The 25,712-nt window shown below is 44.9% G+C and overlaps 1 protein-coding gene, 1 long non-coding RNA gene and 2 pseudogenes across 8 annotated transcripts in view; 1 reads left to right on the top strand and 3 right to left on the bottom strand.

Annotated features, from left to right (window-relative positions):
* Positions 1-529: 529 nt before the first annotated feature.
* LOC129525601 (uncharacterized) overlaps positions 530-25,712 on the top strand; it is a 65,503-nt gene continuing 40,320 nt past the window's right edge. For 2 of the 7 annotated variants that reach the window (XR_010129158.1, XR_010129159.1), the window contains exons 1-3: positions 534-1,079; positions 2,477-2,539; positions 6,768-6,941. This is a non-coding gene — a long non-coding RNA (uncharacterized lncRNA). Of the gene's footprint in view, positions 1,080-2,476; positions 2,540-6,767; positions 6,942-25,712 lie in introns of all 7 variants that reach the window. The other 5 variants (XR_010129156.1, XR_010129157.1, XR_010129155.1 and 2 more) reach the window with 3 other exon arrangements.
* On the bottom strand, positions 12,871-14,212 carry LOC101127524 (ubiquitin carboxyl-terminal hydrolase 17-like protein 6). The gene is given in 2 exon segments (XM_004046667.4): positions 12,871-13,049; positions 13,052-14,212. Coding segments are annotated over 2 exon segments (1,197 nt in total). The 5' UTR covers positions 14,070-14,212.
* Positions 17,199-18,791, bottom strand: LOC129525597 (ubiquitin carboxyl-terminal hydrolase 17-like protein 22; annotated as a pseudogene).
* On the bottom strand, positions 21,875-23,638 carry LOC101130037 (ubiquitin carboxyl-terminal hydrolase 17-like; annotated as a pseudogene).

The raw sequence follows: 25,712 nt of genomic DNA, 5'->3' as shown, positions 1-25,712 counted from the left end.
GAGGATAATGAGCAAGAAATTCAAGCCCTTGGCAAACTGGTTGGAGAGGCAAGGACTGTGTCCAGGCAGAGCTCATATCATTATTTATTGTTTAATCTATTTAATTAAATATGTAATTTACCCACAAACTGTGGCTGACATTATATGTACTCCTGAGCCACATTAAGATGTACTATTTGTGCTGTGAAATTCTATGGGATTTGACAAATGCATTGTGGCAGATCTCCAGCCATTATTAAAGTGTAACACAGAATGCTTCTCTTATTCAAGCTCGTCTTCCCTCCACATAGAGGGAATCAATCGACTTTTGTATACTGATTTTTGAATTTGCTTCTTTATTTCCATCTTCTTTAATTAAAGCACAAGATATCGTACTCAATTTCCATTTGATCTTCCAAAAGGAAAGTACTGAATAATCCACACCTGAATTTCAGTGATTCAGACTCAGGTCCACCGCTAAGGCCAAACGTCCTGTGCTGCCACCTCATGGCTGGCAGATGGCAATGAAACCCATCTTTCCGGCCATGCAGGGCGCATGCGCGGTCTGCCTCCCGCGGCGGGCCGGGTCTCCAGAGAGGACCTGATTTTTCTTCACCCATGGTCAGGGAGGCGCAATCGCCCTGGCTTTGGGGCTGGGGCCTCCGGGGAGGTTCCGGTAGGGGCGTTGGAGAGGCCGCTCTTTTTGCAAGGCCCGAGACGGCGGGCCCTGCGCAGGCCGCCCTATTCCGCGCCCTCAGGCCGTCAGTATCCGCCTGAGGCCGGATACCCCCGCTGGGCCCGGATGCCGTCGCTGGGCCCGGAGCATCCTCGGCGCTGCCCTCGCAGAGCCCCGCAGAGGCTGAGGTGGCGCGGGGGGCGGGCCCGGCTCCGTGAGAAGCGGCGGCAGCGAGGGCTGGAGGACCCGGGCTACGGGGCTCTGGGGCCTCTGGCCTGGGTGGGACTGAGCCCATCCAGGGACTGGGACTCCGGGGTTCTGGTGTAGGTGGATCCGGGGCAGGCTCAGGACCAAGTCCCTCTCCTTCCACCAAGGAGCGCCCAGAGGCCGGCGGGAGCTCCAGGTTCACCTCCTCCTCCTCCAGGTGTTTACTTTTCCTTTATTTCTGTGAGGCCAGAAATTGTCGCCATCCTTAACATCGGTGAATCGGGACCCTAACACTCATTACCTCAGGTTTATTGTTATTGCCATTAACAGTGTTGGTGACATTATCACTAAGATCATCATTGTTGTTATTATTGTCATTTATGATTATTAGCAGGTGTGTTCATTTTGTCTTACTATGCATTTTTTTTTGGGGGGGGGATTGGTTTTGTATGATGTTGAATTGAGCTTCTTTAATCTTGAGCAGTGTTGTCAGATTTCTGAAGATCATTCCGGAGGACAACTCCTGCCTTTCAGCACAGCCACAGAATCTCGTGGGCACAGGAGAGCACTTAGAATATTCCCCTTTCATTGCACAGCAGCTTTGGGAAATAGTGGCTGCCTGGCTCTGAGATGAGGTAGAAAAGACTGGATACTGGGGCAAGTGTTAGCACCTCCACTGGTGTTTTTATGAAGCTAAGCGCACTGTCTCCCACGTAGACTTAGAATAAAATCTGATGGCTCTAAAGGGCCGTGGCTGCCCTTCCTGGGACTTCCTGGGAACCTTTAAAGCTTCTGTGGTTTCTGGAGTGGGTAGGTTGCCAAGTCTGTGCCTCATATGGTAGCACCAGTCTTTGCTGGGCCAACAAGGACATTTAGAATGTTTCCAGAAGCTCAGGCATGCTGTCTCTGTTCCTCCCTTCTGTTCAATGGCAATTCACTGGGTCCCTTCCTGACATAGAACATCCTGCAGAAGGTTGGGCTTGGGTGACTTCCTGGTCAGCCTTCCCAGGCAGTCATCTTTGAAAACCTTGAAGAGACTCAAAGAGGCCATTCACTGGTATTTCATGACTGCAAGTGGGGTTTCTGGATCCTTGAGTTTACTTAGCATATTTGAATGGCTCTGAATGGCCAAGAAACCCTCCCTGGTCTTAGAAGCTGCCAAAAGTTATTACTGGGCCTCTGAAGAGACTTTTAAATTTTTCCAAGTACATTTGAGCATAGGAAACTTTTCCAGGTCTAGCTGAGCCAGCTCAGGTCGAGTCCTGAAAAACTAGTGGGTATTGGGGGATCTCATCTTACGAAAGAGCAATTGGTGGCAAAGCTGGGTCTCCAGGACAGCTGTGTGTGTATATGTCTGTAGAACATGCCTTTTAGTCATCTTTGGTAACTGAACACCGTTTGTGAATGGATAAACTATATTCATTGCTGTACAATAATGAAAAATCCATATTAACAATGGCAGTAATAAAAATATTGATGGATATTAACAGGAATAATGATTATCATGATACTAGTACTAATGGTTTTAATACTGATAATAATACTAACCCTATGGGCTTGGGACATATAGGTTTTCCATAAGTGGATAATAGGCATAAATATTTGTCTGTGTAGGGTTATTTCAAGTCCCAAAAAGCAAGGATGAACATCTAGAACGAGAAGAAAAACAGTCTGGAGGTTAGTATGTGCACACCTGGGGACTCCTGTGTTAACTTCTGGTGTTTCAGCCTAAGAGGGAATGTTAATATAACCCTGGTCCTGGAACACCATGCTGACCAACACCTACCAGCTTTCAGGAGATAAGACAGCTGGCTGATGGGGCAGGGATCCAGAGAAGGCACGGGTCCACAACTGCACATGTTGCCCAGTGGCAGAGTTCATGACAAGCAAGAAGTCCCAGGACAATGTCATTCCCAGCCACCTGGCTGTCATCTGCTCTTTCATGGCCCCTCTCTACTGGTACCTCTAGGCACTGGCATGTCCTCCAGAGGCTGCAGGAGGGCATGATACTCAGTACTCTCCCACCTGCAGGAGGCAAGAAAGATGGAAACAGCTAAATACCATGGCTTCTGGATTTTTTTTTGGTGGGCATGGCATATTTTGCATTTGCTTTAATAATGGTGGAACCCAGTCAGTGACTTGCAATACAGATCTAGATGACTCTGGACACCTGTAGAGATTTTGACAATTTCCAGAAGGTCACAAGTTCTTGGAGGACTTTTTCATGAGTTCTTTGACTGAAAAGGTAGTTCAAAGAGCTTCTATACTGACTTAGAAAATGTTGCAGAGGCCAGGTGCGGTGGCTTATGCCTGTAATCCCAGCACTTTGGGAGGCCAAGGCAGGCAGATCATGAGGTCAGGAGTTTGAGACCAGTCTGACTAACATGGTGAAACCCCCTGTCTACTAAAAATACAAAAATTAGCCGGGCATTGTGACACGCACCTGTAATCCCAGCTACTCAGGAGGCTGAGGCAGGAGAATCGCTTGAACCTGGGAGTCAGAGGTTGCAGCGAGCCAAGATCGCGACACTGGACTCCAACCTGAGTGATGGAGCGAGACTCTATCTCAAAAAATAAATAAATAAATAAATAAATAAATAAATAAATAAATAAAATAAAAAGGAAGAAAAAAGAAAATGTTACAGACATTCTGGTGAACAGGTAGGCCCTCTCCTGCCACTCCATGTAAAAGTTTCTTGGCCACAAACCTGATTTAGCAATATCCTTTCATCTTAGGTGGGTGACAGAAAGCCATTCATGACCTATCCAAGCATGGAGAGGGGATTTGACTTAGAAAACTGTTAGGTGGACTAGTTGGTGAAAGCAAGTGCATTCTAGGGCTCACAGGCCTACACATAGAGTTGCTATCACATAAAGCATATGTATGAACTCTTTCTGAGCCCATGGCAAGATGAGGGTGCACTTCATCAGTCTTCTATGCTGGTATGAATAGGTACTTGCCTGAAAAATAAAAGAATAATTCAGGCAGCCCATTCTTCTACAGGACACCAGGCAGTTCAATAGGAGTCCTGGGGTTGCTGTGGTATTTATGTTTTAAGGTTGTCTTTTAATCATCTTCAGCAAATTCAACAGTCTTCAGGAACATAAAAACATTATTCCACATTGCATAAAAATGACCACAAATATATCCATGATAAAGAACTGTACCAATATAATAATAACATTAATAGCAATCATAATGGTGATGATATAAATGTCAATTTAATGGAGAGTAATAAAAAAGCAGATATTTAAGAACATATTCCTGTAAGCCTGTGACAATGTTCCCATACGAGCCCTCATGTTATTCATTAGATGGGGAAGCTTAGGGCTACATCTTGAAATATATTCTGTGATGGCAAAGAAGAGTGGCAGTAGGGAGAATAATTCTGAGCCACATGAGAGCATGGGCAAAAGTGGAGATAGCTGTGCCATGTGGAAATACATTACAAATGGACTATGGCAAAGGGTCTGGCCAGAGTCTTGCCTGACACAGGTCGTACAAAAGCCTTCAGTAGTTCACCCCAAGAAATAGCTGGTCCAGGCTGTAGATGAGAGGCACTGGGCAGACAGATCCACACCCGCCTCCTGAGTCTCAGAAGTCTGGTGTGCATCGAACATTAAGCCCCTAGCCTACTGAGACTTCACCTCCCAGCTGGTCTTCTACCATCTGATTCTTGAGCCCCATCACGTTAGTGTCATCTCCATACTGGAATTGCCAACAATGTCTGATGGAGGATTTCACCCTGGGTACTTGGTACCAGCAATGTATGAAATACCAGAAGGGAGGCTCCAGGGCTTCCATAGAAGACACATTCTAAAGTTACTCAGGTGATCAAATGGTCATCTCAGAGATTTTCAGTAGGACTCCAGCATTTTGTCAATACCTGAGTGAATGCAGAAAATATCCAGAGGCACGAGCATCCTAGGAAGCTCCCTGTGTAAATCATATACAAGGAATATCTACTTCGGGGCTTAAAAGCTAACTTAGAGAAAAAAAAGTGAGATGCTGGCAGAAGACAAATAACTCCACTTCAGTTACCAAGAGAAAAATGGTTCTGTAACCTCTGAGTTTATTTAGAAAAATTTTGGAGCCTCAGGAAGACCGAGTATATCATTCCTGATGTTTCCAGGACAGATTGGACTGCTTAGGCCTTTGGGAATATCCTAAGTCCTCTCAGGTTTCCATGGGAGACTGTAACTCTACTTCTAGAGCTCACACCACCCCCGAGCAAGCTCATTGTTTTCTAAATATTCCAAGGAAGCCCATCCAGGGTATGCCTGTATTGGTGAGTTTCACTTTGGACTGGCAGGAGAAGACTGAGAATGATACATCCTGAGTTCACTTGGTAAAGGTAGGGGAGCCAAGAAGTCCAGATCTGTAGAGCACCTGCAACACCAGATGGCAGAAGGACAGTAAGGAGGTAAAGTCAGCTATGGAGTTGGAGCTTCATGTTTACTGCATGTAGGATTCTGAGTTCCAGGACTGATGGGCTGGTGGGGATCAGACACGTATCTTCCTTGCAGGGAGCCAGGCCAAACCAGCCATCTGGTTGCACTACTGAAAGCTTTTGTGTGCCCAGTGGTGGGCAGGACACAAATCACAGTCCCTTCACCTCTGGCTGGTAGTTCTTGATGAGAGAGTTTTGCCCACAAATGTTCATATTAGCCCATGGTCTCCTGTGGCTTGCTTTTCTTTCACCTCCTGTTTTTGATGTTTGCCATCATGGAACACATTTCATAGAGAAATTCTTTGACTCTGACTCCAAATTACACAAGGAGGACCCAATTTGTGAAGTTTTCATATATTTAGGGGAAGCTCCACATTAATTTTTGTATCCTTATGTTCATATTTTCACCAGTATCAAAATTCATACTATTTTGCTCATTGCGTTCATTATCATGATTATTAATTATTTTTCATTTATCATTTCTTTTTATTGGTTAATTTTTGTGGCAGCTGTTATATAACAATCACTAGAGTTTCCCTATTCATGAAAGATGTCCAAGTTAATGGAGATAACTAGGAGTGTTACTTTACAGGTATGTAAATACAGATAATCTTGGCTGGACTGTGGCTATATTGTCTGGTGTCCCTTTGAGGGTGAAGCCTCTTGTATTATTCTAAGTGACCTCTGGAGAAAGCAACTGTCTCATAATTGCAGGGACAACTTGAGAAGGCATCCTGAGCCTATGCAGAAATGCAGAAACACGTCCATGATCTAAACAACCTATGTGAAGGCCTGAAAGCCAAAGCAAGATCCTCTTATTACAAAGCTGTCCAACAAAAAGTTTTCCAAGTAACACTGAAGGTCCATCAGTCACTCTTCCTGGTCTGGAAATGCCAGAAATGTCCTCCTTGGTCCTTCTGAGAGTCAAGATCTTTTCAAAATCACCTCAGGAGCCACAGAACCACTCCATCCTACCTGAAATTGCAGGATGACTCTTCTTTTGACCAGAGTCTCAAAAATATATTCGTTGATAGTTTTGATTCCTGGGAGCCGCCATTGCTTGCAAAAGGTGTGCCAGAGACTAGATATTTTCTGTGTCCTCACTTGTCTGGGGAAGACTGAAGTTTTACTGAAACACACAGATGGGAATCTGACCCTCTGAGTAGCCTCAGGATTTTCTAAGTCTTCCAAGCAGAGTGGAAATACTGGTGAGGACTCATTGCACCCCCTGATGGTCTGGAATCACATAGGCTGATGCTTTCAAACAACTCTAGGTGGAGATACATTTTCTGAGATATTTCAAGGAGGAGGGACACAATTGGACCAGATGTTAGAAGGACGGCTGAGCATTAAGTGCCTATGTAGTGTTGGCAGCTTAGTGTCCCATGCAGAAGGGGAATCTGGGCCCTGGTGTTAGAATTCAGTGTAATTCTGGGTTCCTTCTTTCCATCCAGGAAATCCCACTTCCAGCTGGATGTCTGGATGAACTACTGAAAGCTGCTGAGTGTCTTGCAGCAAGTGAGCTGTGGCCAGAGCCCAAGGATGAAGGGGGCTCCCTCACTCTGTGACTGTGAAGAGGAAGCCTGAGGTGTAGCAGGCCCAGGACCCAGAAGTATGGAAAAAATGAGGTAGGGAGGGAGGGGACCTCAGGAGAAGACTGAGGTCTACAGAATCCCAGGGTCAAGGGGATGGTGTGGTGTCCTGGCACTGTCCTTGATGTTCCAAGAGGGGTGAGAATCCATCTCCTGAGTACAAACTTCACATGGGGTGAGGAGGGGAGAAGTGAACAGAGAGGAAGCAGGGAAGGCCAAGACAGCGACCAGCCTTACAGCAATTTTAACCAGAAATGGACACAGACCCTGGACCCCATCACAGGAGTGCAGGCCTAGGACTGTCTCCAGGTGATGCATAGCTCCCTTGTCAGGTTAGTGGGTACGGGGATTGTGACGTCTGCAGGGGTGTGGAAGGCTGGGCAACGGGAGCAGCTTACTGGGCTGGACCAGAAATACTGAACTTCTTTTCCATCAGTGAAATCCGCTTCTGGGTCAGAAAAAACTGCGAGTTCCAGAGGGGCAGGGCCTAGGAGGAGGTCAGGTCCTGAGCCTTCCTGGTTTGACCCCATCCCACCCCCTGTGTTTCTGGGTCTGTCCTCACTTCCACCCAGGGGATCCTGAGTCTCTTCCTTTGAGTCCCTGTGAGTGTGTTGTGTGCAGTGGGGCCGGGCTGCTTCATCCACTGCACGTTAAATGTTTCCAATACTTTCCGGCCAAAGCTTAGAGTTGTCAGACCACTGACTTTGAATGTTGACATGGTTCCTTGTGGAATAGAGTAATAGCTATTGAAGTTTAAAGTCACTTCCCTGCATGGATGGTGAAGAGGCAGGCTGTTCAGGCATAACTGCCCTCAGGCCTGGAGGGCTGTGGAGGTCACCGTGGGCGGTGGGTGGATCCGGAACCTCTGTGGCTCTAGACTTTCAACTATTTCATTTTTTCTTTTGTAGTTTTTGTTTGTTGCTTGCTTTTTTACAATGGGAACTAGAATGTAAGATGCCAAACTCAGCCTGTGGGGAACATGGATTTTCACAACAGCAACCACAGAGCGTGGTTTCCATTTCTATTCCCTGTTCATGTGGGAGGCAGAGAAGGAAATCCGGTGCTCATTTCCGGGGACATCACAGGACTAGGACATGTGCAGTGAGGGTGGAAGGCAGAGGCATTGCTTTAGGAGAATAAAATTACTGCATGCACACATGTATGTATATGGATGTATGTACACAAACATGCATATTTATAGATTCTGTTCTCCCTCTATATAATTTTCTTTATTTCACACTTGATATGATTTCTAAATTTAAATACCTTTGAGACAAACGTGAATTGTGAAGGGATTTAAAAATGTCAGTGAAAAATGGAATTAACAATAAAAATATAAATATAAACTTTATTTCTCAATATAAGCTCTACTGGGGTCCAGACACTCCATTAAGCGATGATCCCAGCCATTCAGTCCATTGCTAAAGAACTGATGGTAACGGGAATTTAACCGTGTCAATGCAGTCTTCTATTATTAAGTAAAGAAAAATGGGTGCCCTTTACAGTTATTTTAAGATTAGGGAAAAAAGGGTCAGAAGAAACCAAATCAGGACTGTAATGTTGATGCCTAATATTTTCCCATGAAAACTCTTGCAAAATTACCCATGTTTGATGAGAGGAAGGAACAGAAGTGTTGTTGTGGTGCAGAGGGACTCTCTAGTGAAGCTTTACAGGGCGCTTTTCTGCAAAAGTATTTGCTAATTTTCTCTAAGAACTCTCCTAGTAAGCAGATGTTATGGTACTTTGATCTTACAGAAAGTCAACCAGCAAAATGCCTTGAGCATCCCCAAAACCTCCATGGCTTTTGCTTTTGAGAAGTTTGCTTTTGCTTTGACTGGACCACTTCTACCTCTTGGTAGCCATTGCTTGAATTGTGCTTTGTCTTCGGGATCTTATTGATAAAGCCAGTTTCACTCCCTGTTATAATTCTTCAAAATAATGCTTCAGGATCTTGATTCCACTTGCTCAAAATAGTCACTAATAGCTCTGCTTTTGTCCACTGCTGATCTAGGCACAGGGGTATTTGGGACCCATCAAATGTAAAGTTTCTCAACTTTCACGTTATAGTCAGTATTGTGTAAGCTGAACCAATTGAGATGCCTGTGGTGTTGGCTATAATATCTCTTGTTAATTGTCAATCCTCCTCAATTAGGGCATAGAAACGATTTTTTTTCTCAAAAATTGGTATAGATGTCTCTCCTCTGTTGACTTCATCTTCAACATTGTATTATCTCTTCTTAGAGTAAGGTATCCATTTGTAAATGACTGATTCTTCAGGTCATTTTTCCCATAGACTTTTCATAAAGAATAATTTATTTCACCATTTTTTGTACCCCAGCTTCACCGTAAATTTGATGTTTGTTCTTCCTTGAGGTTTGACAGAATTCATGTTGCTGCCATAGAGGGGCTCTTTTCAAACTGATGTCTTAAATCTTGTTCAGATATGTTAAAACAGGGCCAGGCACGGTGGCTCATGCCTGTAATCCCTGCATTTTAGAAGGTTAGAACAAATAAATTTTTTTAAAACTTTATTTTAATTCATTTTAAGTTCTGGGATACATGTGCAGGATGTGCAGGTTTGTTACATAGGTAAATGTGTGCCATGGTGGTTTGCTGTACCTATCAACCCATCACCTAGGTATTCAGCCCACATGCATTAGCTACTTATCCTGATGCACTCCCTCCCCATTCACCCCCAGACAGGCTCCAGTGTGTGTTGTTCCCCTCCCTGTGTCTATGTTCTCTCATTGTTCATCTCCCACTTATAAGTGAGAACATGTGTATTTGGTTTTCTGTTCCTGCATTAGTTTTCTGAGAATAATGACTTCCAGCTTCATCCATGTCCCTGCAAAGGACATGATCTCTTTCCTTTTTATGGCTGCATAGTATTCCATGGTGTATATGTATCACAGTTTCTGTATCCAGTCTATCATTGATGGATGTTTGGGTTGATTCTATGTCTTTGCTATTGTGAATAGTGCTGCAATGAACATACGCATGCATGTATCTTTATAATACAAGAATTTATATTCCTTTGGGTATATACCCAATAATGGGATTGCTGGGTCAAATGGTATTTCTGATTCTAGGTCTTTGAAAAATCACCACAGTCTTCCACAGTGGTTGAACTAACGTACATTCGCACCAACATGGTAAAAGTGTTCCTATTTCCCCACAGTCTCACCAGCATCTGTTGTTTTTTGACTTTTTAATAATCACCATTCTGACTAGCATGAGATGGTATCTCACTGTGGTTTTGATTTGTATTTCTCTAATGATCAGTAATGTTGGGCTTCTTTTTCATGTTTGTTGGCTGCATAAATGTCTTCTTTTGAGAAGTGTCTGTTCATGTCCTTTGCCCACTTTTGAAATTTTTAAATTTTTATTTTTTAAGACAGAGTCTTGCTCTGTCACTCAGGGTGGAGTTCAGTGGCACAATCTCGGGTCACTGCAACCTCTGCCTCCCAGATTCAGGCGATTCTTCTCTCTCAGGCTTCTGAGTAGTTGGGATTACAGGCCCGCACCACTACATCTGGCTAATTTATTGTATTTTCAGTAGAGATGTGGTTTCACCAGCTTGACCAGGCTGATCTTGAACTCCTGGCCTCAAGTTATCTGCCCACTTCACCCTCCCAAACTGCTGGGATTACAGGCATGAGCCACTGTACCCAGCTTTTGCCCACTTTTATATGGGGTTGGATTTTTTACAGTTTTGGGTTTTACATTTAAGTCTTTAATCCATTTTCAGTTCATTTTTGTATAAGGTATAAGGAACGGGTACAGTTTCAGTTTTCTGCATATGTCTAGCCAGTTTTTCAAGCACCATTTATTATTAAATAGGGAATCCTTTCCCCATTGCTTGTTTTCATCAAAAATAAAATGGTTGTAGATGTGCAGTCTTATTTCTGATATACCTATTCCATTCCATTGGTCTATGTGTGTGTTTTGTACCACTACCATACTGTTGGGTTACTGTAGCCTTGTAATATAGTTTGAAGTCAGGTAGCATGATGCCTCTTTGTTATTTTAGCTTAGGATTGTCCTGGGTATATGGGCTTGTTTTTCATTCCATATGAATTTTGAAGTAGTTTTTTTCTAATTTTGTAAAGAATGTCCATGGTAGTTTATAGGAATAGCATTGAATCTATGAATTACTTTGGGAAGTATGGCACTTTCATGATATTGATTCTTCTTACCCATGAGCATGGAATGTTTTTCCATTTGTTTGTGTCCTCTCTTATTTCCTTGAGTAGTGGTTTGCAATTCTCCTTGAAGAGTTCCTTCACTTGCCTTGTTAGCTGTATTCCTAGGTATTTTATACTCTTTGCAGCAATTGTAAATGAGAACTCATTTGTGATTTGGCTCTCTTCTTGACTGTTGTTGGTGTATAAGAATGCTTGTGATTTTTGCACACTGATTTTGTATCTTGAGATTTTACTGAAGTTGCTTATAAGCTTAAGAATCTTTTGGGCTGAGATGATGGGATTTTATACACATAGGATCATGTCATCTGCAAACAAAGACAGTTCAATTTCCTCTTTTACTATTTGAATATGCTTTATTTCTTTCTCTTGCCTGATTGCCTTGGCCAGAACTTCCAGTACTATATTGAGTAGGAGTGGAGAGAGAGGGCATCCTTGCCTTGTGCCTAATTTCAAATGGAATGTTTCCAGCTTTTGCCTATTCAATATGATATTGGCTGTGGGTTTGTCATAAATGGCTCTTATTATTTTGAGATATGTTCCATCAGCACCTAGTTTCATGAGGTTTTTAACATAAAGGAATGTTGAATTTTATCAAAGATCTTTTCTGAGTCTACTGAAATAATCGTGGGGTTTTTGTCTTTAGTTCTGTTTACATGGTGAATTACATTTATTGATTTGTGTATATTGAACCAGCCTTGCACCAAAGGGATAAAGCTGACTTGATCATGGTGGATAATCTTTTTGATATGTGGCTGGATTTTGTTTGCCACTATTATATCGAGAATTTTTGCATCAAAGTTTATCAGAAATATTAAACTAAAGTCTAGTAAATACACTGAAAATAATAACAGACTGATTAAAGAACTAAATAATATGAATCCTAAGTGTTCACACAGCTGATTTATAGAGTAAAAGCATTGTCAAACCAAATGAGCTTGGCCAGAAACTGTATAGAGTCTGAGATGTTGTCTGAACTTCCAGTTACTCATTGTGAGGTGGAACTGCAGTAACTATATTTGGTGCAAAATTTCATGTTGATGGAAGCTGAGATGTCCTGCAGTCTCAGAGGGACAGAATTCTGGTGTATCTCCCTTTGGCCTATGAGGAATGAAGATTTAGGCTCTGAGGGTTTAGTCAAAACTTATAAGATGTAAGAAATGGGGATGTCTTTAGGCCATGAGGCAAGGCCTAGAGGTGTAAAGAAACAGCTTCTGACCCAGGGCTCATGAAGTCAGCGTAGTGTCAGAGGCCATGGCGGAGTGAGCATAGTATGGCCTTTGGAACCATTCCTTCCCCTTATTTCTTCACAGGCCAGGTATGCGCAACCAGGGGGCATCTTGGGCCTCATGAGCAGAGTTCTTAAGAGACAAAGGGGCAATCCTGAGGAAGAGACTTGACAGGGAGGAAGGAGCCACCATTTTCACTCCTGAGAAAATTCCTCCTCCCCAGTAAACCATAGGAATTTCCGTTGTCTCAGTGAGAGTTTTCCTGAGAGAAGAGAAAAGAGAGAGAAAGGGACTGATGTGTTATCTGTTTCCACCACCGGAAGTGATTCTGAAATGTTGGGGGACAGGAGAATTACTTTCAGAATCATGAGCAATCCAGATGCCATGGTTACACATAAGAGACTGGAAGTTCTTATCTCTGGGGGGTAGGCACTAGGCATTGATATTGGTTAAAGCTCATTCACTGATTACAAAGTGAGACAAATAAATACTCCACTGCAAGATTTATTCATGACATTTTATTTCACACACAATTCACTTGTCTTCAGCGCAAAGAGCTCTTGGTTTTCTGCCTATGGACACACTGTAACTGGGTCTTCCAAATTCATTCTTCTGGATATAAAAGAGGACATAGGCCTGTTGACTCAGGGGAGGAGTGATACCAGAGGCAGTGACCTTGGCATAATCCATTGTATACCACCGGCCTTCTTGAGTTTGACAAAAGAGAAGTAATGTCCGTTGTGACAACTCCACCCAGCGTGGACCGGCACAGCATAGAGGACATAGACAAGAGGTCCTGTGTTCTGCTGAGACATGTGTGGCTACATGTCAAGGCACTCAGGATATTGCACATTCTTGGCAAGTTTGTTGCCTGTGACATCGGAGAATCTCTTCAATACAAGGATGAGGACCTTGGCAGAAGTGTGTAAAGTTAACGTCTTGGAGGCAGGCGCCTTCTGGAGACAAAGACCACAATGATAGTCATTCTCTCCATTGAGTTCTTCGGGCTTCACCAACTGTCCCAAAGCTTGCTTGACACTCTGAGCTGCCTGGATATCCAGGGCGATGTCCAGGTAAGGGTCAAAGGTGTCTGAAATCCCGTGGCAGTGGAGACACTTGATTTGAGATCTCCAGTAGCCTCCAAATATTTGGTGGATGAGGGTGGTGTCCTTAGAGTGATGATCTACCTGCTTGTGCCCGAGAAGGCCTGACTTTTTCGTAGCATCCACAGTGAACATGAGAAATTCATGGGCATCTTCCTGCTTGCCTTTATGGAAGCCAGCAGCCAATGCCTGTGAAGGCTGGATGACATGGCCAGGACTGTGGAGGGCCCATGTGATGTGAGCTTGCATAGTACAGATCATGCAGCACTTGTGACGTTGACACGTTTGAGGGTGCTCCAGGGACAGCATGTAGTTGGCAAGGGACGGTGTGTATGTCAGGCACTGGAGGGAAGCTTTCACGTAGCAGGTATTTCCCATATTCTGGAGCCCAGCCCCCACCGCAGCAGGTCTCCTGCTACACAGAGGAAGCTTCTCCCTGGGAGCAAGCTGTCTTGCCACAGCAGCCAAATCATCACAGAGATCGACACGGGTCTCAGATGAGAGTGGTGACTTCTCAGGGAGAGAAGCCTGCTGGATTTCAGCAAAAGCTGCATCTGGCCGAGAAGATGTGAGTTTTGAAAAGTGGTTGAACTGCCACTCACCTCCCAAGTAGAGTCAGTCATCCTCCATGTCGCCTGGAAGAAGGATCACAAGGTTTTTCTGCTGGGACCGCAGGTTGCAGAAAGACGCTGTCTCTTCCGAGAGAGTCTTCAAATGACGAGCTCTCTGGCCGCATCAGCCCTTATATAACTCACCCCCACCAACCACGAACACCCCACCCACCCTTCAGGTGAGTGTTAAAGCAATCGAATATCAGCACTCAATTAAGGAATGAGTCACAGGGTGTGTCCCCTTGCATCGCTGGGAATTCAACAGACACAGCCCACATCATGACTTCTAGAACACCTGAATCAAATTATTCCTCAGGCTGGTAGGCACATATACTATGAGTGTAATGGGGTTGGGACAGTGGCCACACAGTTGCCTTATTTTAGGTAAAACAATGTCAGGGAAGAAGTCTTTACCTATGAAACCGCGTGTGTGTGTGTGTGTGTGCGTGTGTGTGTGTTTGTGCTGGGATGTACTTCCAAGTATGTGCTTTCGGCAGATAACATCATCCTCTCAGTGATGGAAGGACAAGAAGTCAGAAGTGTGCTTTCTGACCTGAGAATAGTCAATGAAATATAGTAATTAGCACAGTGTATTTTTTTCCTTAATAAGAAAGGAGAGATCCGTGGAATCAAACAGAGTTTCCAGGGATAACCTTTCCACGTTCAGCCTATTGATTGTCTATCCGAGTGAAATTACCTGCCAGTGGAGAACAAGACAAGTCTTTGCATGAAATGCCCTTGTGGAAGCTAGACTGCCAAATAATAAAGCATCAAGTGGTAGAAACATGCACTGAAGTTTGAAGAGACACTCAGTGCACAAAGTAGACTGTGAAAGACTTTGGGGAAATCATGCAATCACCGAGAGAGTAATTGAAGACATTCCGCAAATTCATGTTTGCCAGAAAAGAGAGTTGGTCATGACATTGTACAGTGAGTGGTTTCGGACGTGCGACAGCAGTTTAAGAAAACATGAAACAAAAAACTTGAGAAATCAGAAGGTATCCCAGCTATAACCTTTTGTGTATTAAAGAATTGATGAAAATAAAAACAACGTATCTCACAGCATGGGTGATAATATTTCCACACGCAAGTGATGATGGATCAACATTTGATAGAGATGAAATGAGAAGTTCTAAATTTGTCAAAAGCAAACACCGAAAACTACACCGTAGAAAAGCCCGGGTGACAGGAGTGAGGCCCTGTCTCAAGAAGAGAACATCGGAGAGATTTAAAAGCAGGGAGTGAAACACAGGATAGCATAACATTGTTAATACTGGCCCTTGTTTCAGTGGGGAAAGGCAGAAATAAGCCGTGTGTCTCCTGGATTCTCGCATCAGTTGTTCAGGATCTGAGATGTTGCCTCTATTTCCAGTTACGCATTGTGTGGTGGAATTGCAGTTAGCACATTTGGTGCCAAAATTTTAATGCTGACCAAAGTGGACATGTTCACTGAACTAAGAGGGACAGAATTTGGGTGTGTCTTCAGGTTCTCTGGCTTACCAGGAATGAAGATCCTGCCTCTAGGGATTTTCCCAAAATGTCTTAGACAGTAAGCAAGGAGGCAGAATTGAGGCCTGGCGCCAGGGCCTCGAGGTGTAAAGAAATGGCCTCGAGGTGTAAAGAAACAGCCATGGCCTCAGGGCCCATGAAGTTAGGATGATTTTAAGGAGGATGATGGAATGAGAAGACTGTGACCTTTGGCCCTGTTTCTTTCCCTTGTCTTTTCATGGGCCAGGTGTGCTCCATCAGAGGGCTTCCTGTGCCTGATGTAAAGTGTCCTGGGGGAAGAAAGGAGCACTGCTTAGAAAGATGCTCCACAGGGAGAAAGGAGCCACCACTTTCAGCAGAATGATCCCCAGAAACATGAGCAATCCAGATGCCGTGGCTTCACACAAGATGCTGGGGGGTCTTATTCCTGCAGCTGGGACCTGGGCATCAGTGTCCTTTAATGGTCATAACTGATTTTGAGGGGATCCCAATCGATAACCTCTCTGGGAGTCATGCTCATCACACTGTAGTTTTCACACACGTCACACAGAGACCCTGTTCGTATGCACATTTAGGTGCTTGAGCAGGGTTGCGCCCAAGATTCTGTGGTTCTACAGAGCCCTGAGTTGTGCCCTGGACAGCTTTCCTCTGGGGTTGGTCAACTTTGATCACTGCACCTAAGGAGAAGGGGACCATGAAATCTAATCAGCAAATACAGAAAAGGAAGGGGCCATTTCCCACAACCATTTCCACGGAAACACCACGTCGGATAAATAAGTCTGATTGCAAGACAGGGACTATGCTTCAGAGATGCAGCTTTCACAGCTGGACGAATGACCCGGAATCTCCCCAAATGTCATTTGTAAACACACCAAATGAGATTTATTTCAGGGCTTTCTGAATGTATTTTAGTTGAATACACACACTCCTGTGTTTGATTTCCTTTATTATCAATACTACTTAGTTCTAAATGACTTACATGCTAGTGGGAAAATTTTGCATTTGAACTCATTGGAAGTGGACACCATGAAACAGGCAAGCCAGTCTGTCTCTTTCCGGCATTGTGTGGGTTCTAGCAAGAGCACAAGTCCCAGGGCACCTGAGGTCCATTCAGAAACCAAAGTAAAATCGGCGAGCCGGGGTAATATAGAAGAGCACTGTTCCTATCTTCCAAATGCATTCCAGTTTCCACTATTCAAGGTGGCGAGAATGATCCATGGATGTCCCACATGAGCAAAATTTCACCTTCTCATGCCGACCAACAACTGACGAACGAAACACACTCCAAGAGAAGATAGTAAACCCTGTCCCCTGCAATAAGTTCACGCGCAAACCTACACGTCAATAGGTCATACTCGGAAATACACACTGAATGTCATCTACTATGAACACAAACACACAGACAGTCCCTCCAGAAGTTTGGAAGACTCACGACCCCAAAACTTGATGTTTCCCATGTGTGGGCTCATCCTGAGATGCAGCCATGACTATCCAGTTGTCCCTGTTGCAGAGACAGAAATTTGGGGTCCTCATTACTTTATGTAGGATTGACGGTGTTCTTGTTTGTGTGGGTGTGTGTGTGTTTGCGTACCTGCTTGTGGGTGTATTTGTGTGTGTGTGTTTGTGTACCTCTACGTGTGGGTCAGCACTTCCACTGAGATCACTGGCACACAAGCAGAGCCCTCTTGTTGTGTTTTTTCTTCCCTTTGGATCTCCTCGTCCTCCCTTGCAGAGAAGCGAGTGTGCCAGTGTTCATGGACTCCTAAACTGTTGGGGTTGTCGAAGAGAGGTTTAGCAGGGAGCTTTGCTGTTCAGAATGATGGCTTTTCATCCCACACTTTTATTTTGATTGATGAATCACAAGTACGTTGGGAGGCAGGGTACCTTCGACTTTTCTGAAGTTGAACTCAGGCTTCGTTTTGTTTTGCTCTTGGAGGAATTTCCAGTGGTCTAAGGTAATTTCCTGAGTGGCTCTTTCCACCAAGTGCTCGTCCAACTCGGGTGCCTGGAGGCAGGGGTGGTTTCTCTCGAGCCCTCCTTGCGTTGCTCGCCTGTCTGTGTCTTCAGCGCCAAGGGCTCTTGGTTCCCTGCCTCTTGACACACTCTCACTGTGTCTTTCCCATTCACTCTTCTGGATGTAAAAGAGGACATAGACCTGTTGACTCAGGACAGAAGTGATGCTAGAGGCAGTGACCTCGGCATCATCCATTTTATACCACTGGCCTCCTTGAGCTTTGACATAAGAGAAGTAATGTCCGTTGTGACAACTCCACCCAGCGTGGACCGGCACAGCATAGAGGACATAGACAAGAGGTCCTGTGTTCTGCTGAGACACGTATGGCTGCATGTCAACGCACTCAGGATATTGCACATTCTTGGCAAGTTTGTTGCCTGTGACATCGGAGAATCTCTTCAATACAAGGATGAGGACCTTGGCAGAAGTGTGTAAAGTTAACGTCTTGGAGGCCGGCGCCCTCTGGAGACAAAGACCACAATGATAGTCATTCTCTCCATTGAGTTCTTCGGGCTTCACCAACTGTTCCAAAGCTTGCTTGACACTCTGAGCTGCCTGGATATCCAGGGCAATGTCCAGGTAAGGGTCAAAGGTGTCTGAAATCCCGTGGCAGTGGAGACACTTGATTTGAGATCTCCAGTAGCCTCCAAATATTTGGTGGATGAGGGTGGTGTCTTTAGAGTGATGATCTACCTGCTTGTGCCCAGGAAGGCATGCCTTTTTCATGGCATCCACAGTGAACATGAGAAATTCATGGGCATCTTCCTGCTTGCCTCTATGGAAGCCAGCAGCCAATGCCTGTGAAGGCTGGATGACATGGCCAGGACTGTGGAGGGCCCATGTGATGTGAGCTTGCATAGTACAGATCATGCAGCACTTGTGACGTTGACATGTTTGAGAATGCTCCCGGGACAGTATGTAGTTGGCAAGGGGTGGTGGGTATGACATTCACTGTAGGGAAGCGTTCACGTAGCATGTATTTCCCATATTCTGGAGCCCAGCCCCCACCGCATCAGGTCTCCTGCTACACAGAGGAAGCTTCTACCTGGGAGCAAGCTGTCTTGCCACAGGAGCCAAATCATCACAGAGGTCGACACGGGTCTCAGATGAGAGTGGTGACTTCTCAGGGAGAGAAGTCCGCTGGATTTCAGCAAAAGCTGCATCTGGCCAAGAAGATGTGAGTTTTGAAAAGTAGTTGAACTGCCACTCACCTCCCAAGTAGAGTGAGTGGTCCTCCATGTCGACTGGAACAAAGATCACAAGGTTTTTCAGCTGGGACCACAGGTTGCAGAAAGATGCTATCTCTTCCGAGAGAGTCTTCAAATGACGAGCTCTCTGGCCGCATCAGCCCTTATATAACTCACCCCACCAACCGCGAACACTCCTACCACTCATCAGGTGCACAATAAACAAATCAAATATCAGCACTCAATTAAGGAATGAGTCACAGGGTGTGTCCCCTTGCATCGCTGGGGATTCAACAGACACAGCCCACATCATGACTTCTAGAACACTTGAATCAAATTACTCCTCAGGATGATAGGCACATATAATATGAGGGTAACCAGGTTGGGACAGTGGCCACACAGTTGCCTTATTTTAGGTAAAACAATGTCAGGGAAGAAATCTTTACCTATGAAACCGTGTGTGTGTGCGTGTGTGTGTGTGTGTTTGTGTGTGTGTGTGTGTGTGTGTGTTGGTGCTGGGATGAACTTCCAAGTATGTGCTTTTGGCAGCTACCATCATCCTCTCAGCGATGGAAGGACAAGAAGTCGGAAGTGCGCTTTCTGACCTGAGAATAGTCAATGAAGTATAGTATTAAGAACAGCGTATTTTTTTCCTTAATAAGAAAGGAGAGATCCGTGGAATCAAACACACCTTCCAGCGATAACCTTTCCACGTTCAGACAATTGATTCTCTATCCGAGTGAAATCACCTGCCAGAGTAGAACAGGACAAGTCTTTGCATGAAATGCTCTTGTGGAAGCTAGATTGCAAAACAATAAAGCATCAAATGGTAGAAACTTGCACTGAAGTTTGAAGAGATACTCAGTGCACAAAGTAGACCGTGAAAGACTTTGGGGAAATCATGCAATCACCGAGAGACTAATTGATGACATTCCCCAAATTTATGTTTGCCAGAAAAGAGAGATGGTCATGACATTGTATAGTGAGTGGTTTCAGACGTGCGACAGCAGTTTAAGAAAACATGAAACAAAAAACTTGAGAAATCAGAAGGTATCCCAACTATAACCTTTGGTTTATTAAAGAATTGATGAAAATGAAAACAACGTATCTGACAGCATGGGTGATAATATTTCCATACATATGTGATGATGGATCAACATTTCATAGAGATGAAATAAAAAGTCCTAGGTTTGACAAAAGCAAACAAGGAAAATTATACCATAGAAAAGCCCGGGTGACGGGAGTGAGGCCCTGTCTCAAGAAGAAAACATCGGAGACGTTTAAAAGCAGGGAGTGAAACAGAGGATAGCATAACATTGTTAATACTGGCACTTGTTCCAGTGGGAAATGGCAAAAATAAGCCGTGTATCTCCTGGATTCTCGCATCGATTGTTCATGATCTGAGATGTTCTCTCCATTTCCAGTTATTCATTGTATGGTGGAATTGCAGTTAGCACATTTGGTGCCAAAATTTTAATGCTGACGAAAGTGGACATGTTCCCTGAACTAAGAGGGACAGAATTTGGGTGTGTCTTCAGGCTCTCTGGCTTACCAGGAATGAAGATCCTGGCTCTAGAGATTTTCCCAAAATGTCTTAGACAGTAAGGAACAGGGCAGAATTGAGGCCTGGCGCCAAGGTCGCTAGGTTTAAAGAAACAACCCTGAATTCAGGGCCCATGCAATTAGGAAGATTTTAAGGAGGATGATGGAATGAGAGGACTGTGACCTTTGGCCCCGTTTCTTTCCCTTTTCGTTTCATGGGCCAGGTGTGCTTCATCAGAAGGCTTCCTATGCCTGATGTAAAGTGTCCTGGGGGAAGAAAGGAGCACTGCTTAGAAAGATGCTCCACAGGGAGAAAGGAGCCACCATTTTCAGCAGAATGATCCCCAGAAGCATGAGCAATCCAGATGCCGTGGCTTCACACAAGATGCTGGAGGGTCTTATTCCTGCAGCCGGGACCTGGGCATCAGTGTCCTTTAATGGTCATAACTGATTTTGAGGGGATCCCAATCGATAACCTCTCTGGGAGTCATGCTTATCACACTGTAGTTTTCACACACGTCACACAGAGACCCTGTTCGTATGCACATTTAGGTGCTTGAGCAGGGTTGCGCCCAAGATTCTGTGGTTCTACGGAGCCCTGAGTTGTGCCCTGGACAGCTTTCCTCTGGGGTTGGTCAACTTTGATCACTGCACCTAAGGAGAAGGGGACCATGAAATCTAATCAGCAAATACAGAAAAGGAAGGGGCCATTTCCCACAATCATTTCCACGGAAACACCACATTGGATAAATAAGTCTGATTGCAGGACAGGGACTGTGCTTCAGAGATGCAGCTTTCGCAGCTGGACGAATGACCCGGAATCTCCCCAAATGTCATTTGTAAACACACCAAATGAGATTTATTTCAGGGCTTTCTGAATGTATTTTAGTTGAATACACACACTCCTGTGTTTGATTTCCTTTATTATCAATACGACTTAGTTCCAAATGACTTCCATGCCAGTGGGAAAATTTTCCGTTTCGACTCATTGGAAGTGGACACCGTGAAACAGGCAAGCCAGTCTGTCTCTTTCCGGCGTTATGTGGGTTCCATCAAGAGCACAAGTCCCAGGGCGCCTGAGGTCCATTCAGAAACAATGTAAAAACGGTGAGCCAGGGTAATAAAGAAGAGCACTGTTCCTATCTTCCAAATGCATTCCAGTTTCCACTATTCAAGGTGGTGAGAATGATCCACGGATGTCCCACATGAGCAAAATTTCATCTTCTCATGCCGATCAACAACTGACGAATGAAACACACCCCAAGAGAAAATTGTAAACTGAGTCCCCTGCAATAACCTCACACGCAAACCTACACGTCAGTAGGTCATATTCAGAAATGCACACTGAATGTCATCTATCATGAACACAAACACACAGACAGTCCCTCCAGAGGTTCGGAAGACTCCCGACCCCAAAACTTGATGTTTCCCGTGTATGGGCTCATCCTGAGATGCTGCCATCACTATCCAGTTGTCCCTGTTGTAGAGACAGAAACTTGTGCTCTTCATTAATTTATGTAGGATTGACGGCGTTCGTGTTTGTGTGTGTGTGTGTGTTTGCGTGCACGCTTGTGGGTGTATTTGTGTGTGTGTGTGTGTGTGTGTGTGTGCACCCGTACGTGTGGGTCGGTATTTCCACTGAGATCACTGGCACACAAGCAGAGCCCTCTTGCTGTGTTTGTTCTTCCCTTTGGATCTTCTGTTCCTCCCTTGCAGGGAAGCGAGCGTGCCAGTGTTCATGGACTCCTGATCTGTCTGGGTCGTTGAAGAGAGGTTTAGCAGGGAGCTTTGCAGTTCAGAATGATGGCTTTTCATCCCACACTTTTATTTTGATTGATGAATCACAAGTACGTTGGGAGGCAGGGTACCTTCGACTTTTCTGAAGTTGAACTCAGGCTTCGTTTTGTTTTGCTCTTGAAGGAATTTCCAGTGGTCTAAGATGCTTTCCTGAGTGGCTCTTTCCACCAAGTGCTCGTCCAACTCGGGTGCCTGGAGGCAGCGGTGGTCTCTCTTGAGCTCTCCTTGCGTTGCTCGCCTGTCTGTGTCTTCAGCACCAAGGGCTCTTGGTTCCCTGCCTCTTGACACACTCTCACTGTGTCTTTCCCATTCACTCTTCTGGATGTAAAAGAGGACAGGCCTGTTGACTCAGGACAGAAGTGATGCTAGAGGCAGTGACCTCGGCATCATCCATTTTATACCACTGGCCTTCTTGAGCTTTGACATAAGAGAAGTAATGTCCGTAGTGACAACTCCACCCAGCGTGGACCAGCACAGCATAGAGGACATAGACAAGAGGTCCTGTGTTCTGCTGATACACGTATGGCTGCATGTCAACGCACTCAGGATATTGCACATTCTTGGCAAGTTTGTTGCCTGTGACATCGGAGAATCTCTTCAATACAAGGATGAGGACCTTGGCAGAAGTGTGTAAAGTTAACATCTTGGAGGCCGGCGCCCTCTGGAGACAAAGACCACAATGATAGTCATTCTCTCCATTGAGTTCTTCGGGCTTCACCAACTGTCCCAAAGCTTGCTTGACACTCTGAGCTGCCTGGATATCCAGGGCGATGTCCAGGTAAGGATCAAAAGTTTCTGAAATCCCGTGGCAGTGGAGACACTTGATTTGAGATCTCCAGTAGCCTCCAAATATTTGGTGGATGAGGGTGGTGTCCTTAGAGTGATGATCTACCTGCTTGTGCCCGGGAAGGAATGCCTTTTTCATGGCATCCACAGTGAACATGAGAAATTCACGGGCATTTTCCTGGTTGCCTCTACGGAAGCCAGCAGCCAATGCCTGTGAGGGCTGGATGACATGGCCAAGACTGTGGAGGGCCCATGTGATGTGAGCTTGCATAGTACAGATCATGCAGCACTTGTGACGTTGACATGTTTGAGAGTGCTCCCGGGACAGCATGCAGTTGTCAAGGGGTGGTGTGTATGTCAGACACTGCAGGGAAGCATTCACGTAGCAGGTATTTTCCATATTCTGGAGCCCAGCCCCCACCACAGCAGGTCTTCTGCTACTCAGAGGAAGCTTCTCCCTGGGAGCAAGCTGTCTTGCCACAAGAGCCAAATCATCACAGAGGTCGACACGGGTCTCAGATGAGAGTGGTGACTTCTCAGGGAGAGAAGTCCGCTGGATTTCAGCAAAAGCTGCATCTGGCCGAGAAGATGTGAGTTTTGAAAAGTGGTTGAACTGCCACTCACCTCCCAAGTAGAGTGAGTCGTCCTCCATGGCGACTGGAAGAAGGATCACAAGGTTTTTCTGCTGGGACCGCAGGTTGCAGAAAGACGCTATCCCTTCCGAGAGAGTCTTCAAATGACGAGCTCTCTGGCCGCATCAGCCCTTATATAACTCACCCCACCAACCGCGAACACCCCACTCACCCATCAGGTGCGCGATAAACCAATCAAATATCAGCACTCAATTAAGGAATGAGTCACAGGGTGTGTCCCCTTGCATCGTTGGGAATTCAACAGACACAGCCCACATCATGACTTCTAGAACACCTGAATCAAATTACTCCTCAGAATGATAGGCACATATACTATGAGTGTAACGGGGTTGGGACAATGGCCACACAGTTGCCTTATTTCAGGTAAAACAATGTCAGGGAAGAACTCTTTACCTATGAAACCGTATGTGTGTGTGTGTGTGTGTGTGTGTGTGTGTGTGTGTTTGTGTGTTTGTGTGTCTGTGTGTTTGTGCTGGGGTGAACTTCCAAGTATGTACTTTTGGCAGCTACCATCATCCTCTCAGTGACGGAAGGACAAGAAGTCGGAAGTGAGTTTTCTGACCTGAGAATAGTCAATGAAGTATAGTATTTAGCACAGCGTATTTTTTTCCTTAATAAGAAAGGAGAGATCCGTGGAATCAAACACACCTTCCAGCGATAACCTTTCCACGTTCAGACTATTGATTCTCTATCCGAGTGAAATTACCTGCCAGTGGAGAACAAGACAAGTCTTTGCATGAAATGCTCTTGTGGAAGTTAGATTGCCAAATAATAAAGCATCAAATGGTAGAAACGTGCACTGAAGTTTGAAGGGATACTCAGTGCACAAAGTAGACCGTGAAAGACTTTGGGGAAATCATGCAATCACCGAGAGACTAATTGATGACATTCCCCAAATTTATGTTTGCCAGAAAAGAGAGATGGTCATGACCTTGTATAGTGAGTGGTTTCGGACGTGCGACGGCAGTTTAAGGAAACACGAAACAAAAAACTTGAGAAATCAGAAGGCATCCCAACTATAACCTTTGGTTTATTAAAGAATTGATGAAAATGAAAACAACGTATCTGACAGCATGGGTGATAATATTTCCATACGTATGTGATGATGGATCAACATTTCATAGAGATGAAATAAAAAGTTCTAAGTTTGACAAAAGCAAACAATGAAAATTACACCGTAGAAAAGCCTGGGTGACACGAGTGAGGCCCTGTCTCAAGAAGAAAACATCGGAGACGTTTAAAAGCAGGGAGTGAAACAGAGGATAGCATAACATTGTTAATACTGGCACTTGTTTCAGTGGGAAAAGGCAAAAATAAGCCGTGTATCTCCTGGATTCTTGCATCGATTGTTCATGATCTGAGATGTTCCCTCCATTTCCAGTTATTCATTGTATGTTGGAATTGCAGTTAGCACTTTTGGTGCCAAAATTTTAATGCTGACGAAAGTGGACATGTTCCCTGAACTAAGAGGGACAGAATTTGGGTGTGTCTTCAGGCTCTCTGGCTTACCAGGAATGAAGATCCTGGCTCTAGAGATTTTCCCAAAATGTCTTAGACAGTAAGGAACAGGGCAGAATTGAGACCCGGCGCCAAGGCCGCTAGGTGTAAAGAAACAGCCCTGGCTTCAGGGCCCATGAAATTAGGAAGATTTTAAGGAAGATGATGGAATGAGAGGACAGTGACCTTTGGTCCCGTTTCTTTCCCTTGTCTTTTCATGGGCCAGGTGTGCTCCATCAGAAAGCTTCCTGTGCCTGATGTAAAGTGTCCTGGGGGAATAAAGGAGCACTGCTTAGAAAGATGCTCCACAGGGAGAAAGGAGCCACCATTTTCAGCAGAATGATCCCCAGAAGCATGAGCAATCCAGATGCCGTGTCTTTATACAGGGTGTTGGAGGGTCTTATCTCTTTAACCTGGACCTAGGCATTGGTGTCCTTTAATACTCATAACTGCTTTTGAGGTGAGCCGAATTGATAGCCTGCCTGCGTGTCATGCTCATTGCACTGTAGTTCACACACATGTCACTCAGAAACACTCTGAATAAGCACATTTTTGTTCTTGAGCAATGTTGCACCCAAGATTCTGTTCTACGGAGCCCTGAGTTTTGTCCTGAACATCTCTACTCTTGGGTAGGTCAACTTTGATCTCTGTACCTAATGAGAAATGGACTATGAAATATAATCAGCAAATATTCAAAA

Source organism: Gorilla gorilla, chromosome 9 (assembly GCF_029281585.2).
Source record: "Gorilla gorilla gorilla isolate KB3781 chromosome 9, NHGRI_mGorGor1-v2.1_pri, whole genome shotgun sequence".
In the NCBI taxonomy this organism is placed as follows: Eukaryota; Metazoa; Chordata; class Mammalia; order Primates; family Hominidae; genus Gorilla; species Gorilla gorilla.
The sequence above is the reverse complement of the archived record's forward strand: the minus strand, read 5'-3'. Positions and strand labels throughout refer to the sequence as shown.